General features: G+C 43.8%; 1 protein-coding gene across 1 annotated transcript in view; it reads left to right on the top strand.

Moving 5' to 3' along the window:
• LOC127206460 (adenylate kinase isoenzyme 5-like) overlaps positions 1–19,956 on the top strand; it is a 76,026-nt gene that overhangs the window by 35,155 nt on the left and 20,915 nt on the right. Inside the window, exons 5-8 of the mRNA XM_051165736.1 lie at positions 4,198–4,384; positions 8,807–8,974; positions 10,045–10,214; positions 10,300–10,413. Coding sequence (XP_051021693.1) covers positions 4,198–4,384; positions 8,807–8,974; positions 10,045–10,214; positions 10,300–10,413 — 639 coding nt within the window. The remainder of the gene's footprint in view (positions 1–4,197; positions 4,385–8,806; positions 8,975–10,044; positions 10,215–10,299; positions 10,414–19,956) is intronic.

The following is a 19,956-nucleotide window of genomic DNA, read 5'->3' as shown; positions in this document are numbered from 1 at the left end:
TCGCACAAAAATTAGCATTTTAAAAATCTCTGATATCAAAATTTTAAATTTGTTTTTATTATTTTAAAGTGTGTGTATGTGTGAGAGTGTGTGTCTCTTTGTGTGTTTGTGTGTGTGTTTCTGTTTATGCACATGAGTGTAGAGGGCCAAAGGTGTCAGATGCCCTGGAGCTGGAATAAACAGTTGTAAACTGCTTGATATAGGTGCTGGAAACCAAACTTTGGTCTCCTACAAAGGCAACAGAGACATCCTAGCCAACGAGCCATCTTTTCAGCCACATTTAATTTTAAGTCTCACTTAAGTGTGAGTTTGGAATTATCCTTTAGTCCTTATCATAAAACTCCAACATATATATATTTTTATACACCAGGGAAGAAAGTATCAGATGCTTGAGACTAAAAAGCAAATGGGGCCTACGCTGTTTTGATGAAATCTTATAGTTTAGGGAACAGGATCATAAATCAGTGTTTCAGCATAAGTGACAAGTGTGGTGTTTCATCCCGACTCTGATAGGAACGGAAAGGAAAGGGCCCACAGGCCAGCCTAGGCACACAGAGAAGGCTTTGTGATAATTACCATGGTGTTGAGAACTAAAGCCAATATTTGTTCAGCATATGTTACATGTGAAACACTTAATAGGCAACATATAAATAAAATTTTTTAAAAAATTAAAATATATTTTATTGATTTATTCATATTACATCTCAATGGTTATCCCCTCTCTTGCATCCTCCCATTCCTCCCTCCCTCCCGCTTTCCCTCTACTCCCCTCCCCTATGACTGTGACTGAGGGGGACCTCCTCCCCCTGTGTATGCTCATAGGGTATCAGGTCTCTTCTTGGTAGCCTGCTGTCCTTCCTCTGAGTGGCACCAGGTCTCCCCATCCAGGGGACGTGGTCAAATATGGGGCACCAGAGTACATGTGAAAGTCAGACCGCATTCTCCACTCAACGGTGGAGAATGTCCTGTCCATTGGCCAGATCTGGGCAGGGGTTCTTTAAAATAAATCCCACTTCACAACTGAGTTCAGGCTTAGAGACTTAAAAACACGAAATAAAACTTTAAGGATGTAAACAAATGACAACAAGGACATTTCCCATGATGCATTTCATCTTGCTTTGATGGGACTCATCTGTATTAAAGTGCACAGTGGCCTTGCTATTTGAAAGGCAGAGGATGCCGAGCTGAAAATTCGCTGGTACTGGGCATGTTGATTTGAACTTTTAATCTCAGCACTCAGGAGGCAGAAGCAGGTAGAACTCTATGAGTTCAAGAACAGCGTGAACTACATAGTGAGTTCTAGGTTAGGCAAAGCTGCATAGAGAAGCCCTGTCTCAAAAAAATTAAAACCAACAAAATGCAAGTGACTGGTCAAGAAGTTACGGGATTATTTTAAATCCTCAATCAAATCTTAGTTGTAGAGGGATTTTAATCCAGCGAAGTGGCTACTCTGGCTGGAATACAGATACGGCCTTAGCACACACCTTTAATCTCAAACAATGAAGATAAAGTTAGTTTGTAGAAGGAACCACCAATGTTTGCAATTGGTGTCTAATTGAGTGACAGATAAGATGTCAAACCAGATAAATATTTGACGGAATAGGATATGTCCAACTCTCACAAGAACAGAGAGGAAAGAGAAGCTATTTGAGGGAGCAAGAGAGAAAGAGAGAGGGGGCAGGAGAGAGGGAGAGGAGGTAGCAGCTTTATCAGGACAGTTTAACAGAGATGGGTTTCAGAGAGTGAACTAGCCAGACATAGGTGAAGTCAGAGTGAGTCAGAGAATGAGGAGGAGCCAGAGGATTAGAACAGATGGGTAGAGTTAGTTTGAGGCCAAGCAGAGCAATTCAGTCAGAGGCTGAGGGAGAAGCCAGATTGAATCAATCAGCCAGGAGAGGCGATTGAGACAGAACAGCTGAGTTGAACCAGCCAACAAGAGTTCAGAAAGAACAAGAAAGCGTGAGCTGTGAGCTGTCTCAGAGGCTAACAACAGTCTAGGTCTAGATTAGATTGTACCCAGGCTAGAAGCTTCCAATATTAGGCCTAGGTTAGCAGAGGGAGGCAGTAAGCCTTGTAAACATCAATTGACACAGGCAAATAAAAGTTACTTTCACACACACAGTTTCAACTCAAATTGTTTACTAGAGGAAGTGCAAGAACAGAAGGATTGATGCCGGGGTACCACTCACACCTGGTTGTTTAAAACTATACTATACAGCCATAGCAACAACCAGCAGCATAGCAATGGCATAGAAACAGACATGTAGACCAAGGTACCACTATAAAAGAAAGTAAAGGAAATGTGGTCAACACCCTTAGTCATTAGGGAAATGCAAATAAATCCTGATCACTTAGCTTCCACTTCCCCTGATCAGAAGGGCTGTTGTGAAGAAATCAAGCAAGCGCTGGACAAGACGCAGGGAGACATGGCCAGATTGCCTGACGCGCTGCTCAGGGGGTGCAGCCACTGTGGAGACCAGTATGGAGCTGGCTCAAAATGGGCTGAAGATCCAGCTTAGCTGGTACAGTGCCGGCCCAAATCCAGGTTCAAATCAGGCACAAGATGTAGCGGTGCACGTGGAATCCTGTCACCTGAGAGGCAGTGTCATGAGAATCAGATGTTAAAGGTCACCCTCAACTATATAGCAAGTTCAAAGCCAGCTTAGGTTACACAAGACCCTGGCTCAAAAGAAACAATATTCAAAATATAACCACCACATGACCTCAAACTACTCCTGGGCAAAGGAATCTAAGCACACCACACAAATGCCCACACAGCCATCTTTATTGTGGCACTATTCACTATAACCAAGATACAGAACCAGCTTAGATGATAAACAAAAGCGACTTCAAAAAGGAAATGAGTCATTTTAATCTTAAACTTCCTGGTAGCAATCCACCACCGAGGGCAGTCAGGACAGTAGCTCAGGCAAAAACAGAAGCAGGAAGCAAATGCCGTGGATGAAAGCGGTTTCCTGGCTCTGCTTATCCGTCTTCCTCATACAGCCCAGGCTTACCTGCCTAGGGATGGTTCTGCCCACAGTGGGGTGCCCTCCCACACCAGTCATCAATTGAGTCTCCCATTCACAATCCCACTAACATGCCTCAGGCCGGTCTGATCTAGGCGAAGATTCTGGACTCTGTCACACTGACAGGCAAAGATCTGAGATGTTGATCAACAGATGGACGGATAAAAATAAATGTGGTATATATACACAACAGAGTTTTAACTAGTTATACATAAAAACAAAATTAAGTCACTTTCAGGGACATGGGAGATGTGATTGGAACTGGAAATCATGTTAAGTGAAATAAGCCAGACCAAAAAGACACATCTCACAGGATTTGTCTAATGTAAAAAAAAAAAAAAAAAAAAAAAAAAAAAACCAAACCAAAACAAAACAAAAAAACTAGATTTAAACAAACAAACAAATAAATGGCATCAAAATAGAAGGGAGTTATTTGTGGGGAGGAAGGAGACTAAAGGGAAGAGAAGGAACGGGGTGGGGAAGACCAATATTACATATTTTGTCTTGTGGATGGAATCTAGACTTAGCTATACATAAAAACATAAATGGCATGAAAGTGGAGTAGGGACCTCTTGGAAGGTAAGAGGGGAGTCATGGGAGGGGAACAAGAGAGGAAGATAAACATGAGCAAAACACATGTAGGTATGAAAACGTCATTACGACATCAACTATTTTCTATAATTAAAAAAAAAAAAAGAAGAAGAAGAAGAAAGAAAAGGCTGAAAACAAGCCGGACTGTAGAGTTAAGGCACAACAGCATTTTAACAAAGATCATATGCACTGGTGGGTATGTCAACTTGATGCAAGCTTGGGTCATCCAGGAAGAGCGAACCTTCAGCTGAGAAAAGCCTTTGTCCGGTGGGTCTATAAGCCGTCTGCAGGGGCTCAGCTCACTGTGTGTGGGGGTGGGGTGGGGTGTAACACCCCTGAGGAGGCGATCCCACACTATATAAGAAAGCAGGATGAACAAGCCAAGCTAGCGCTCTTCCATGGCTCCTGCTGGAGTGCCCGCCTTGACTTCTCTGAGCGAGGGACTGTGGTGTGGGAGCGGAAGCCCCATAAACTCGTTCCTCCCCACGCTGTTGGTCATGATTTTCACCACAGCAATAGAAAGAAAACCAGGACAAACACACTAGGTTTTATTTGTACTTCTATGTATGTATTTCAGAGCCTTTTGAATGGCTTGATGTGTTCCAAGCCAGAAGACCCCGTGGAGTACTTGGAGAGTTGTTTACAGAAAGTCAAGGAGCTCGGAGGCTGTGACAAGGTCAAGTGGGATACATTCGTCAGCCAGGAAAAGAAGACGCTACCACCACTAAATGGAGGACAATCACGGAGATCCTTCCTCCGAAATGGTAATGTGTGCACGGCATGACAGGCATCTCACTGGAGAGCCCATCTCTTTAAACACAAGACAAAGAATGCTTTTAGTGATTGCATTTGATAAGTGCTTTGGAAAATTTATCCTTTTCTGCTACTAATTCTAATCATTCACGATAAGGGAAGAAAGTAACACAGCATTGTCTGGCAATTTCCTGTAAATTTAATGAAAGTTTATATTACCCAATTCATTATTTTGCAACATAAATTACATTTAAGAACCACAGTTTTATTTTTAAAATTGCAAATAGGCTTTTACCAAATACACAAATAGAATGCAGATAAAATTACTAGTTATTATATAAGAACTCAACTTTTTTTATTAGTTAGAAAGAGTCTTGGCTTGCTAGTGTTTATTGCAAGTACAGGGTACATATTAGTGTGTTTTCCTAAGTGCATGGCTGGTTTGTTTATAAGGGTTAACTCAATAAAGATTCACTAAGTGACTGTTGAGTATAATAGATTTTTCATTTGTCATTCTGTGTCAATGACACAGAAATACATTTGTTGCCTGTGTCAGTAACAGTTGAGGAGTGAAAACTGTCAAAATCATGGGCCTTCTTGGCTGAAAGAAGTTATGAATATAATAGTATACAAATGAAGAATTAGTTCCAATCAGGGGAAGCTAAACTGATTCTTTTTTCAGTGGCTAAGATGACTGCATTAAAAAAATTTAAGCTATGTTCAAAAGTTGTTCTACAGTGAATTTGGAAAAAATGGCTCAGTGGTTGATACTGCTACCTAGTTTTCCAGAAGATCTGGATTTAGTTCCCAGCACTCAAAATTGGCTGCTCACAATTGCCTGTATTTCCAGCTCCAGGGGCTCTACTGCCCTCTTCTGGCCTCTTCAGGCACCTGCACTCACATGTGCATAACACACACAGAGAGAGAGAGAGAGAGAGAGAGAGAGAGAGAGAGAGAGAGAGAGAGAGAGAGAGAGAGAGAGAGAGAGAGAGAGAGAGAGAGAGAGAGAGAGATAAACAATAAAATAAAAGTAAAAAATATTGTCCCTCAAAAGTTTCAGGCACAGCAAGAGGTTGAAACAAACATCCTTTGCAGTAAAACATAAGGTAGAAACAACACTTACTCTATGTGGTTTCATCAGTCATGGCCCAGTTAGATTTTATTTGAATATGGTGTGGGAAAAAGTCATGGTGTGCTAATCTAAATAAGCTCAATAAGAGAAAGTAGAAATACCGCTCCCCCAAAGACATCTCCAGAGAGAAAAGCATCTTTTCTTGTTCACAAAGGAGCCATTGTGATGATAATTATATTTTTATTAATCCTTACTATGGACTGTGCTCAAGAAAATATTATGCCTTGCTGTCCTGTGCCTAGAATATATGCTAGCAAGATACAAAATATTTTCCTAAATTCTCTTTTCTTATAATTACAAATTTTAGTTTTATAATGTGATTTATACTTTTATCCCTTGTGTTTTTTGTTTTTGTTTGTTTGTTTGTTTTGTTTTAAAATGTTGAGGATTTGGACTCAGGACCTCAATCAAGAAAGGAAAGAGAAAAAATAAATAAATAAAAAGAAAGGAAAGCGTTCTAGTAACTGAGCTGTAGGCCCACTCCTCCCTAGATGTAAACCGTACTTGGTGGGATAGGTTATTACATTCAAGACAATTGCTAATGCAATGAACTTGGTATTTCTAAAGACAGAATGGCTCATAAATTTCTGCAAACATCTTGCTGGTAGTATACTAACATACAACTATCTTGAGAAATCATTCTATGACATGAAATAGTTTCACCATCTAAGTAAATTACTTTGCTAAATGAAAACAGCATAAAGCAAAGGCAGACATATCTTTAAATTATTTCATTTTAAGGCAGAACAGGTTGCCACGGTTCTACCTTTCTTTTCGCCATTTTCGGAAGACTGCCTACTGCCATCTGAAGACTCCTTGATAGCAAACAGACCCAGTAAGTCAGAGGTTAAATGATCCCACATGTTAGGTCAATGGAGTAGGAAGTTCCAACTGATGAGCACCTTGGGGAATGACTGTGCTCGCAGACTTTACCATCTGTTGAGATCCCTCACAGGAGGCCAGGTGGATGCCTGTCTCCCTCCTGCAGAGGTTGTTTGGAAGTTAGGGTTCTCTTGGTTCCTGGGTGACATAACAGTACCTGGGATGAGAAGGGAAGACGCCATGAGCTGTACACGGACAATAGCAGATGCCATCTGTCTGTCTGGAGGGTGCCAGGTCTGTCTTCTGGACCACTGGCACATGTGTGGTTTCTTTTTCAACTCCTCGTTTTACTGTTGCGAGTGCCAGCTGGGATCTACTGTCTGTGTCCCATCACCTGGGTTTGTTTTCTAAGTTCTGGCTCTTCTTCTTCTGCAAATCCTGTCTTATGTCCCCAGGCCAGATAGATTTACCCATCCCTTGATCTACTGCGGAATTTACCAGGGGACACTTGAACCACAACCTTTCTGCCTGGTGCGTGTGTGGCTGTCTGATTAAAACACACACGCTCTAGGGCACTGCAAGAGCCAAGGAGACAGTTGCAGCTCAGCCTCCTACTAAAATCCCCCTCCACATACCGACACACCTGGAAGCAAAGGGCAAATGCTTCTTGCCAGTGTAGATATAAAGTTAAACCTTCGTGTTTACATGTAAGTCAACAAAATTAAAGATACTCATCTTGTTGAAGAGTTAAGGCAACTCTTCAACAAGGCAATCCTTTCCGAGCAGTTCATCAACTGGGGACTAAGCGTGCATGCCCCTGTGGGGGCGTTCTCTCTCAAACCACCACAACACTAAACATTGAGAACCTAGAATGTAATCATGTCAGAAGGTTCTACAAATTAGACATTTCATCTTTATGCCACTAAATGCTCCACTGGACCTCCAGAGCGAGGACACGGTTCTGTTTGTAGAGCAAACAGACATCTTCCACACAGGCACTGAGTCCCTGGGCAGCTGGGTGAGATTATGTTCTCGGATTCCAGAATATCGTGGCAGAGGCTGTAAAGTGAAGCCATGCCCTAGAAAGTCATTCCTTTTCAATCCATGTGGCCCAATCTAAGCATCTATCTGTATCAATAAAGTTTTATTAGAACACTGGCCCCTCACTCACTTATGTACTGCCAATGGCCAAGTCCGTGCTACCATGAGTGTTGAGTATGAGATGATGTGGCTCTAAAAAGTCCAAAATATTGGTTTTCTGCCCCATTAAGAAATGTTTGAAAAAGAAAATGTTTGCTAGTGCCCAATTATAAGTTAGTATGTACCATGTGCGTCTTTCTCCTCCTGGGTTAACTCACTCAGTATGATCATTTCTAGTTCCATACATTTGTCCACAAACTTCGGGATTTCCTTGTTTTTATTTATTGATTGATTGATTGATTGATTGATTGATTTCCTTGTTTTTAATAGCTGAGTAGTATTCCATAGTGTAAATGTACCACAGTTTCTTTATCCATTCTTCTACTGAGGGACACATAGGCTGTTTCCATGTTCTGGCTATTATGAATAAGGCTGCTATGAACATGGTTGAGCATATGTCCCTGTTGTGTGGTGGAGCATCTTCTGGGTATATTCCAAGGAGTGGAATAGCTGGGTCTTGAGGTAGCCCTATTCCCAGTTTTCTGAGAAAGCACCAGATTGATTTCCAAAGTGGTTGTACAAGTTTGCACTCCCACCAGCAACGAAGGAGTGTTCCCCTTTCTCTACATCCTCGCTAGCATGTGCTGTCACTTCACTTACCAGGAGATTGGGATGGATGTGGGGACTTCCCATTGGGACTCTAGGTGAGAGAAGTATGGGAGAATGGGGAAATAGAAGGACCCAGAAGGTCCTAGAAACCTACAAAAAGAACATCATGACGGGCAGATCTGGACCCAGGGGGTCTGTTCAAACTACTGCACCAACCAAGGGAAACACATGCAGTAAACACTGAACCCCTATTCAGATCTAGCCAATGGACAGGACATTCTCCACAGTTGTATGGAGAGCAGAGACTGACTCTGACATGAACTCTGGTGCCCCATATTTCACCACTTCCCCTTGGTGGGGAGGCCTGGTGGCACTCAGAAAGGATAAGCAGGCTACCAAGATGAGACTTGATGGGCTGTGACCATATGGTGAAGGGGGAGGTCCTTTTCTGTCACAAACCTAGCAGAGGGGAATAGGCTGAAAGAGGGAGGGAGGGAGAGAGAGAGAGGAATGGGAGGATATAAGTGAAGGGATAACAATTGATATGTAATCTGAATAAATTAATTAAATTTTAAAAAGATTGTTTAAAAAAGAAAATGTTTGCTGACCACTAAGGAAGGCTTCTTCCAGAGCTTGGCTAATTTATATAATTTCTTGTACTAATTGGTCAGCTGTAAAAAGTGTTTCACTGTGTTTCCCCCTTTTTCAAAATTATCTTTCTCTTTTGCAGTAATGCCTGAAAACTCAAACTTTCCGTATCGACGGTATGACCGGCTTCCTCCAATCCACCAGTTCTCCATAGAAAGTGACACGGACCTGTCTGAGACCGCAGAGCTGATCGAAGAGTATGAGACTTTTGACCCAGCTAGACCTCGGCCCAAGATCATCCTTGTCATAGGTGTGGCAGCAAGCGTCGAGGTTCTCCACTGTTGCTAACTTCTTTTTTTAAGTTCATGTTTCTGAACTAATAATTAGGTGGCGTATCTGCAAATGTTGAGTTGGATAATGACAACCAGCCAGAAGCAAAGATTCAAGGGATAATGGAAATAGTTTAGAGCAGCTTTCAGTAAAGCGGAGCTGTACTTCTATTCAACACCTACTTTATGTTCTTAGATTCCCATTAATACATCACAGTGATTCTCTACGATGAATTGAAAACAGTATCTTCAAGGTTTACAAATCTGTGGTTTTCTTCACTTAAACTTTAATGTAGATAATTAGTCAACTAGATATTTTCTTTTTAAGTGAGGATTTTATTCTTTTTAATTGGCATATCAAAATTTTATTCCCTAGTAGCCACAGAAGGAAAATAAACAGCAGTGTACTGGAAGCGTTCATATGAATGCAAACTAGTACGTATAGTAAAGTAACTTTCCCTCTTATTAGCAAGTGTAAGAGAATGGTGCTTTATGCCACCAATAACTTCTTATTAGTATGCAAAAAACAAAGATAAAAGCATTGTGAATTTTGTTTTCAATACAAAGACACAAGCCCAATTCTATTTCACAAGAAATAGATACTGAGTATTTCTGAAGTAGTTTAGGCAAGGAAAGTATGTTTTTTAAAAAGTCTGTGTCTATGCTGTGTATGGAGCATGTCTGTGTACACAGATGATTGTGTATGTATGTGGAGGACAGAAATCAATCTCCGATGTCATTCCCAGAAGCTGTTCACCTTTTTTTTTGAGACAGAATCTCTCACTGGTGTCACCACACCCAGCTTTTTACTTGGGGTCCAAAATCAAGCCTTGCATAGCAGCACATTACTGGCTCAACCATCTCCCTAGCCACACAGTGTCCATTTTGATCACTTGCAAATTCTAACTTTCTCAAAAATCTATGAGCTCATGGAGAGACCTGAGTGTGCAGTGGTCTTTGTCTCAGAGTTGTCCTCTCATCAGGGAACAGGAGTGTCACGGAGGAGTGGCTTTTTGTATAAGGTCATAGGTTTGCCTATTTTTAATGCCAGGTGGTCCAGGAAGCGGAAAGGGTACCCAGAGTTTGAAAATTGCAGAGCGGTATGGATTCCAGTACATTTCAGTGGGCGAACTATTGAGGAAGAAAATCCACAGTGCCAGCAGCAACCGAAAATGGAGCCTGATCGCCAAGATAATCACCAACGGGGAGCTGGCCCCACAGGTACTGCGCACGACCGTCCTCGCTTGTGTGAACAATGATTGCTTCTGCCTGGAGTACACTGTGGGTTTTCATCTTTGTGTTAAAGGAAACAACAATTACTGAGATAAAGCAAAAGTTGATGCAAATACCTGACGAAGAAGGCATTGTTATTGATGGGTTCCCAAGAGACGTTGCCCAGGCTCTGTCGTTTGAAGACCAGGTAAGATTAGTTTCTTGTGTTTTATTAGCCTCCCTCTTCTCTCATCGTCTATTTATCCACATATATATGTGTATATATATATATATGTATATCTGTGTCACCTATCTATCTATCATCTATCCATTTATATCTCTATCTCTATCTGTACCTGTACCTATATCTGTACCTGTATCTGTGTCTGTATCTATATCTACCTGTGTGGACACAGTTTCTGGAAATAGAACAAGGACACTGCATATGTCAGGCAAGCACTCTACCACTAAGTGATAGCCTAGCCTTATCACTCACTGATTTTTTTTAAAGTCCTGCTTTTTACTTAAAAATTTTAGATAAAAAAACAAACAAACAAACAAACAAAAATCCCAACAACAACAACCAAGACAAACAGCATTTCTGTGTTCTGGTTTGAAACAGAATCCATTTTCTTTCTTTTTTTTTTTTTTTATTAATTTATTCTTGTTACATCTCAATGGTTATCCCATCCCTTGTGTCCTCCCATTCTTCCCTCCCTCCCATTTTCCCATTATTCCCCTCCTCTATGACTGTTCCTGGGGGGATTACCTCCCCCTGTATATGCTCATAGGGTATCAAGTCTCTTCTTGGTAACCTGCTGTCCTTCCTCTGAGTGCCACTAGGTCTCCCCCTCCAGGGGACATGGTCAAATGTGAGGCCATGAGCGTGTCTTGGCAAAAGATGTTTTCTCTTGGCAAATGTTTAAAAACTGAAGGCAGCATCTGCCAAAAAGAAAGATGAAAACTGATAATAGAATTCATTGATTGTGTTTAAAAGTGTAGATCTTTCTAAACTTTATTTCAAAATACTTTCTCTAAGATCCCGTTTTGTGGTTAATTTAATTTAAAATAAGTCTCAGTCAGTACTGTCCGGGGAAGGGACTGGGATCGCCCTTCATTACCATTGTTGCCAGCTGAGGAGCTCCTCCCTACCGGCCGTACTACGTCAAGATGCAGTGGTTCAGCTCCCAAAATGTACTGAAATGGAGAACATTATGCTTCATTAGCATCTACTGTATCTGTCATAAATGAACACAAAAATTAAAATACTGTGTCCATTAATCTTTAAAAAGATTCATAATCCAGAGTGCTGCCTTTGTAGCTCAGAATTCTGAAATCATTCTCCTGGAACATGCAGTGCAGCTAGAGCAGAGAGAAGAGAGGCATGCAGAGATAGCCCCCTCCCATACAGGGGAGCCACCCACAGCTCTCCTAATGGTCTCCATCCTCACAGGGCAAGGACTGTCAGGAGAGGACAGAGCTTCCCTGAGTGTGCACCAACTCTATAAGTCCCTGAGACGCCAAGAAAGTTCTGGTAGCCCTATAGCCAACCTCCCTCTCCTCCCTGGTATCATGGGGCAGGCCTGAAAGTTGCCACCACTCTCTAGTGCCAAGTCTACCCAGGGCCATTTCCATGGTCACCTCATTAGCACACACTGCCTTCTGAAGGGGTCACAGGAAAGAACCAAAGACACACCCATCACTCAAGAAATTTCCGTGATCTGTGCCAGGAACGAAGACTGTGTGTTTTTATTAAGCCATACTTGGTGTTTTTCTTTAGTATCTTTTTTTAAAAAGAAATTTTTTATTTATTATTTATACAGCATTCTGGCCCCATGTGTGCCTGCATGCTGGAAGAGGGCACCAGGTCTCATTATAGATGGTTGTGAACCACCATGTGGTTGCTGGGAATTGAACTCAGGACCTTTGGAAGAGCAGACAGTGCTCTTAACCTCTGAGCCATCTCTCCAGCCCCTTTTTAGTATCTTTAAACCTTGATTTCTTTAATTCAGCTCATGTTAGTGGAAATACACACACACACACACACACACACACACACGAGAGAGAGAGAGAGAGAGAGAGAGAGAGAGAGAGAGAGAGAGAGAGAGAGAGAGAGAGAGGGAGAAACACACTTCCATTTCCCCCAAGTTTTTCACACCGCAGATTCAAGTGTAAGAAGGGTTACATGTGTGATGCCAGCCATACATGGTGCCAGCACAGCCGTTCTGATAAAATGCCTAACACCTGCCTGGTTCATAGGACAAAGAAGTGCGATTTTATTTCTTCCTCTTAAGGAAATGCCAACACTGAAATGGGCCAGGCAGCTTTTCTCCTTGAAGGGACCATGGTCCCCTCCAGTTGTTATTCTCCCATCTAGGCGGCTGTCATCACCAACTGTGCGGTTGAAATGAGGGTTGTCATCACAAACGAGTTCCAGTTGGTCTCCTGGAAAGAGAACAGGGAAGCTCTGAAGTCCCAGGTCAGAAAATGACATGCCACGTGTGTGCTCACCAGCACTGTTGACACCAGCACATGTGCTCACCAGCACTGTTGACACCAGTACATGTGCTTACTGGTGTTGAGAATTTGGCCATGCTGTCTTCGTGGAGAAGTCTGGGAAATGTAGTCCACCGGGGCAGACAGGGGCCTGCAACAACTTCCTGGCTTGTGGAGAGTTTGCAGCCTGTACCAATTTGCCTGTTTGGCCAAGCAGACATGGATCTACTTCCTTCCTCCCACACACAGCACACAATCACTCAGCTTGGCGAGCACTCCAAGTGTGATCCCAAAGCCCAGCACCTCAGGTGCACAGACAGCTCTCTTCACTTGCTCGCTCTCATACTTGGCTAACTACAACCTTGAAGTCAAGTTCTCGTCCCTTCCTGCCACTAAAGAACTGCAGGCACAGGACTAGGCTAGGTAAAATAAAGCCTCTTTTAAGAGGGGAGAAGTTTGGGAGTGTGGGCTCAAGTCCCAGAATCAACTGCAGCTGGTAAATAGTAAGTAACTCCTAACCTCATGGGAGTGGATTACAGGGTTTCCTGCCCAGCACAAGAGGGGCTTCCGGGTCTGGTCATTCACTCGCATCGGCTGAACCCCTTGCTTTTAATTACTATCTTTTGAGGCTTGAGCCCCTGAAGTCTTCCCTGTTCGTTACCAGCATAGAAGAGGTTGGGAGCAGGCGTGTGTTTACCTTGGAATGCCACTGAAATGACTTTATCGATGTGTAGACGAGGGCTTATTCCCACTTTCACTATTCAGTTATTTTGTTTGTTTATGCATTTCCAACACTGTGGTTTCTGTGCAGGGCGGGGTTCAGGGATTTAAAGGATATCCTGATCATGGAAGAGCACCTCTGTCTTGCTATTGTTTGAATATGGGTGACTCCCTCTGCAGGTCGATTTAAACATCTGGTCCCTAGTAGGGAGATATTAGGAGGTCCTGCAAAACATTGAGGAGTAGGTCTTTATGGGAGATCTTCAAATCCTTGGATTCGGGGTCCTGTAAGGGATGATGAGGGACCTGCCAGCTCCCTCTCTTCCTGGTTGTTATGTGAGCACTCATTCTGATGTGCTCCCGTAAGGCTATGCCACCCTTGCCAGAGGCCAAACCAGCAGAGCCACTCTTAGACTTCAGCTTTCAGCAAGCACCTTTCTGCTTGATACTTAGCCTGTCTGTCGGGGAATTCCGTATAGCGATGAAAACCTGACAGATATACTTCACATTCGTTTCCAAGTTGGCTAGTCTCTATAGTTAACTCTTCATAAATTAGTATCAATCCTGGTTTTAATATTAAATACAGTTGTGTAGATAAGTATGTGTGGACTAATTTTCAGAAAGCCATGCCTTTCTATCTAAATATCCTAGTTTGTTGTTGTTGCTGTTGTTGTGCCCCAACAAAAAGCAACTTAGGGGGAAGGGTCTGTTCAGCTTATAGTTCCAAGTTGTAGGCCGTCCTTTTGAGGACGTCAAGACAGGAACTCACTCGAACTTCTATGCACTCTACCTATGCTTGCCTTCTTGTTTTGCTAAGTGGTTCCTCCTCTTCCTCCCCCTCCTCCTCCTCCTGCTCCTCTACCTCCTCTTCCTTCTTTTCCTCCTCCTCCTTCTCCTTTTCCTCATCCACCTCCTCCTCTTCCTCCTCCTCCTCTTCTTCCTCCTTCTCCTTCTTCTACTTTTACACAGACCATGGCCCCGCCCATGAAGTGGTGTTGTCCACATTCAGGTGGATCTTTCCATCTCAATGAAGCCAGTTAGGATAACTCCTTCACAAGCTTGCCCACAGAGCTAACAGTCTACGCAGCCCCTCACTGAGAACACCTGCCTAGGGGATTCTAGATTGAGTCAGGCTGACAGAACTGACCAACACAGGTGACCATCACCACTTCGCGGTGTACACTAGGCCTGGTTGTGTCTTGTTAAATAAAGTTTTCCTTGTAAAAATTATGTGCCATGTATGTTAGCCATGTTTGCTTGCAGCTTATAGCATTATGGACAAATTGCCTGCTTTGTAACCTGTTCTTGGTGTTCAGCTGACTTTGATAGAATTACTGTGTAATGCGGTTTTTCTCCTGGCATGGGCTTCTCTTCTGCACTATTTGAGGCAGAGTTGATTTGTGCGGGAGGTAGGCTTCCGTCTCTCTTTCTTGAGACCTTCACACCTGTCTCATCAACTCATTACACTCCTTTGCTATAGAGGGTTCGAGCAGACAGGATGGCTTGGATGCCACACAAAGGAACAAATCAAATCACTACACAGGAGGTCATTTTGAATCATTTGTCAGTCCTTCATGTGAACTGTGTGGTTGGTTCTCAGTCAGTGGAGACGGTGAGTGTTGAGTCTGATCATCTTTATACCGTTGATTAATTTAGAGCTTTCTGAGGCCTCGGTGTTCTCCAAGGAATGGGGATGACCATGCCTCACAAGACTGCTCTAAGAGGAACTGAGTCAGTCCTCTAGTTCTCTGCACGACCATGGCTCATAAGGGTGTGATCATTACTAATGGGCTGTGGCAAAAACAACACCCCCTTGATTTATAGCAGGGTGGACCAGTTCTTCCCTTCTTTTGTCAGAGACTATGAAGGCAAAGGCTCTATCCCTTCTACAGTCTATTTTTCAAACTGACTGATTAAACCATCGGAGGCATCCTTGAGGCCTTAAGGCAGCCCACAATAGCTCTCCTTTTAGCTTTCCTTCTGAGTTTGTTCTTAAACCTCTGTGTGAAGGTCTTCGTGCTTCCACAAATGGCTGGAGGCCACCCCAGAGTGCTGGCAGCTGGAGTCCAGGTCATGCAAAACTGCTGAGAAGGATGCACTTGGAAGCCCACCAATTAGCACATCATCTCTCCATCCTCCTCCGCTGCCTCCTCCTCCTCTTCCTTCCTGCTCCAGAAGAAGGAGAAGGAGAAGAAATACTTGATTAGTTGAAACTAACTCAAAGGTAAAAACAACCCAGAGTTCCAAACTTAGCCATGGAAGGGCTCCTCCTAAGAATGTAGGTCCTGAGCTCCAGGCCCAAGTGATGTCATTAGCCTCCTGCTGAGGCCGAGCAGCACCGTTTCTCTACCTTAGCACTGGGCAGCCTCACTCTTTTGAGCTGTGGAGTTGTAGAGTCACTGTCCTGTCACTGCAATCTTCTTTCACACAGTCCCCGCAACAGTCTGATTCCCTCACATAGCCAAGCATACAAACAACCACAAACTGAAAGGGACTCTCAATCATCTTCATGAAAAAAAAAAAAAAAAAGAAAACCCACCTCATTCTGTGTACTATCTGTATTGGGATATTTGGTGAAGGAATTCATCCACTGTACTAGTGTAGAAAAGGGGGTACATTTACTTAGTACATTGCAGGGAGCAAACCTGTGGACAGCAGTGAGCTATGAGGGTCTCCATTTTGGAGGACTCCTCATTTCATTGAGCTAAGCCACTTTGTCTGCAATATCCCAGCATCCTACTGCAGCCATGTAAACAACAAGACTCCACACTGATCAGAGTTTGGTTCCGGGCAATGAAGGTGAGCCACTTTGTGTGTTGCAATTGCTTGGCCAGGCCATCCTACTGTTTTACTGCCTTGTTTGGAGATGTCCTCTGGACCAGGTTTTCACGGAGGACCTGTTCACTTTCTGGTCCCTCTCAGTCTTGATCCTCTCCCTGAATGTCCCCCTCACCCCTGATAGAGCAACAATTTCAGGCTTGGGAGATTTTCTTTATTTTGAATGAACAGGTGTAGCACTCTTGTCCAACCCCCCCCTAGAAAGGATTTTGCAATGTACCACGGAAAGATAACCACCCTTGGGATCAGGTTTAATGGAAAGTCCACACTGCTTGCTCCGAGGGCTATAAGGAAGTGTTGCTTATGGTGATCGGGGGCTGAAGGCTTTCCCTAAATGTCATCTTGCTTGAGTAAGAATTATTGAACTGAGAAGAAAGAAATTTGACAAGAGGATTGAGAATGTAGGGGTATGCTTTCCTGAGCAAGTTGGGATAGCGAGGATGACCATTAAGGCAACAACTCTATGCAGTTGCTGAGAAGCAGTGGTAAGCGGGACCCACAGAGAAAGGCTCAACTGTAGAACGCCTATTGCCAGGGGTGTCCAGAGGACGGGGGCCATGGCTGCGCTTCAGACGGGGAGAAATAAAAAGTAAAAAACTTTGATCCCAAGAGAGATGGTTTTGAGTGGGACCTCAGCCTGGTTTTCCATGAAATATATAGAATCATTTGAAGTTGAGTGTGTTTAGTTTTGGAAGGAATAGATTTGATTAGACATTGACAGAGGCAAAAAAAAAAAAAAAACAAAAAAACACGTAGAGAAAATAAGGAATCCTATTAGATGAATATGAAAAGCCAGTCATGATTACACTTATCTAGATAATGATTAGAAAGTGGGCAGTGAGAAGGAAGCATGGTGGAAAGGGATTTTACTTCGTGAAGGAGACTGCGAATGTCAGGAATGTGTGGTACCACGGGAAGAAGACTGTGGCATGACAGGAGTGTGCAGGACCACAGGAAGAAGACTGTGGGATGACAGGAGTGTGCAGGACCACGGGAAGAAGACTGTGGGATGACAGGAGTGTGCAGGACCACGGGAAGAAGACTGTGGGATAACAGGAGTGTGTAGGACCGCGGGAAGAAGACTGTGGGATGACAGGAGTGTGTAGGACCGCGGGAAGAAGACTGTGGGATGACAGGAGTGTGCAGGACCACAGGAAGAAGACTGTGGGATGACAGGAGTGTGCAGGACCACGGGAAGAAGACTGTGGGATAACAGGAGTGTGTAGGACCGCGGGAAGAAGACTGTGGGATGACAGGAGTGTGCAGGACCACAGGAAGAAGACTGTGGGATGACAGGAGTGTGCAGGACCACGGGAAGAAGACTGTGGGATGACAGGAGTGTGCAGGACCACGGGAAGAAGACTGTGGGATAACAGGAGTGTGTAGGACCGCGGGAAGAAGACTGTGGGATGACAGGAGTGTGTAGGACCGCGGGAAGAAGACTGTGGGATGACAGGAGTGTGCAGGACCACAGGAAGAAGACTGTGGGATGACAGGAGTGTGCAGGACCACGGGAAGAAGACTGTGGGATGACAGGAGTGTGCAGGACCACGGGAAGAAGACTGTGGGATAACAGGAGTGTGTAGGACCGCGGGAAGAAGACTGTGGGATGACAGGAGTGTGTAGGACCGCGGGAAGAAGACTGTGGGATGACAGGAGTGTACAGGACCACAGGAAGAAGACTGTGGGATGACAGGAGTGTGCAGGACCATGGGAGGAAGACTATGGGATGACAGGAGTGTGCAGGACCATGGGAAGAAGACTGTGGGATGACAGGAGTGTGTAGGACCACGGGAGGAAGACTGTGGCGTGGCAAAAGCATATGTTACCACAGGGAAAAGAGTATGGGATGGCAAGGCATAGGGTGCCACAGGAAAGAGAATTTAGGTTTTTCAGAGGCATTCATGAAACAGAAGAGAATCATGTGAAGACACCGATTTAGATTTGGACAATTATGGTCTGCTAATTTCCCAGTGACTTCCTCAAGATTTCTGAGGTCTGCGATGCACTGGAGGGGCTAGAGGGAATGTGGCAGAGTCTGGCTCAAGCCTGAGGACGAGTATCACAGAGCTAGCTGTGGTGAAGATGTTTCTAGTAGCAGTGGAGGGGCATTATTTAATTTGCTTTGATAGTAGACAATTTTATTTTGATGGAAGAATAAAGCACCCTAAAGAGATATTTGTTAAGACAGCATTTTTGTGGGATGCTACAAGGAGGAGTAAGAATGTTATCAGGTCACATTCCCTGAGAAAAATCCCAAGAGCAGGAGCAGCAGCTGTGGCCGCAGGTCTCTAGGTAAATTTACCTGCACTGGGCCTTGGGGTCCACTTTTCCAGAAGCAGCATTGAGTCTGTGGTAGTTTTACTGTTCCAGTGAGGCTCTCTCATTCTTCTTCTTGACTATTCATTAGAAAAGCTGGTTTTATATCAGACAGGTACACGACATTGCTAACCTTCTGGTGTCTGACTGCAAGACACACTAGGTCCCTTCAGAACAGGCTGCGGGGTGTCAGGATGATGTACTGTGTATGCCTTCAGGATGATGTACTGTGTATGCCTTCAGGAGCACCAGGTTCCCCAGCTGAACCAGGTCAGGATGCCAGCCTGGTCAGGGATGCTAAAATATTATTTTTAAATACTATTAATTAATATTTTTCTCTAGTTACACTCCCTTGCTGGGTTTTTAGGACCATGTAAGTGGCCAAGACTCACGTTTTTGTGTGGTTGGTTAGAGCTTGGTCAGAGATCCTTGGCTGCAGGGGAAGAGGTTCTCCGCTGAAATGCAGTTTAAGAGGCCAGGCTCTTCATCTCCAAGGACTAGACACATCCACAGCAACAGAGAAGCCTTTGGGGAGGAGGGGGGATTCCAGAAAATGCTGAGTCCCTTACCCTTCAAGGTAGCAAGTGTGAGCAGGAGCCAAGAGGCTTTTGGATACAACAGTGAGGGCCTCAGGTAAGGTTAAATGGAAGAATGGAAGATGGGAGGTGAAGTCCTCGTTGCCTGTACCAGCCACTGTGGGATTTGTATGGGCTGCTGAACTTGACCTTTATATCAGAATAGGAAAAAGAGGTTTATCTAGTTAAACAAATTTACTTATTTGGCAAAGAGAGCAGTGGGTATGATAGTAACAGAAAAGCCACCTGCGTACAGCAATAAGCTGCAACTCCATTTGGAGAAATTCTTAGTAGATTCGGGTGAGTTAACTTTGCATCTGATTGCAGTTTCTCGTCATGTGATTCCTGCTGTGCAAACCAGGCAGCTCTATGGCATCTGGCTAAGGCTCATTCTGCTCAGCTGCGCCATCTCACGCACTGTTAGGTTAGGTTAGTTTTTTGAGCATGGTCTCACTAGATAGCCCAGGATGGCCTTGAACACTTGATCCTCCTGCCTACTGCGTGCATAGACTTTAGGTTTGTGTTGCTATGCTTGGGTATATTTGTGTTCTATTTTTGGTCCAAGAAAAATCTTTCTGGAATATTATTTATTTGATGGAGTTTATTATAATTTATTCATTTTACATCCCTATTGTTAGCCCCCTCACTTATAACTTATTGTATAGTGTGTGTGTGTGTGTGTGTGTGTGTGTGTGTGTGTGTGCGTGTGTGATCACTTCTCTTCCCAAGCAGATGTCTCTATTGTGCTCTACAGAAAGCTGAGTGACGCCCTCCCAGCCACTGTCCAGCAAGGACACAGCTGG

This window comes from Acomys russatus, chromosome 23 (genome assembly GCF_903995435.1).
Source record: "Acomys russatus chromosome 23, mAcoRus1.1, whole genome shotgun sequence".
NCBI lineage: Eukaryota > Metazoa > Chordata > Mammalia > Rodentia > Muridae > Acomys > Acomys russatus.
Note: the sequence above shows the minus strand (reverse complement) of the source record. Positions and strands in the feature narration are given on the sequence as shown.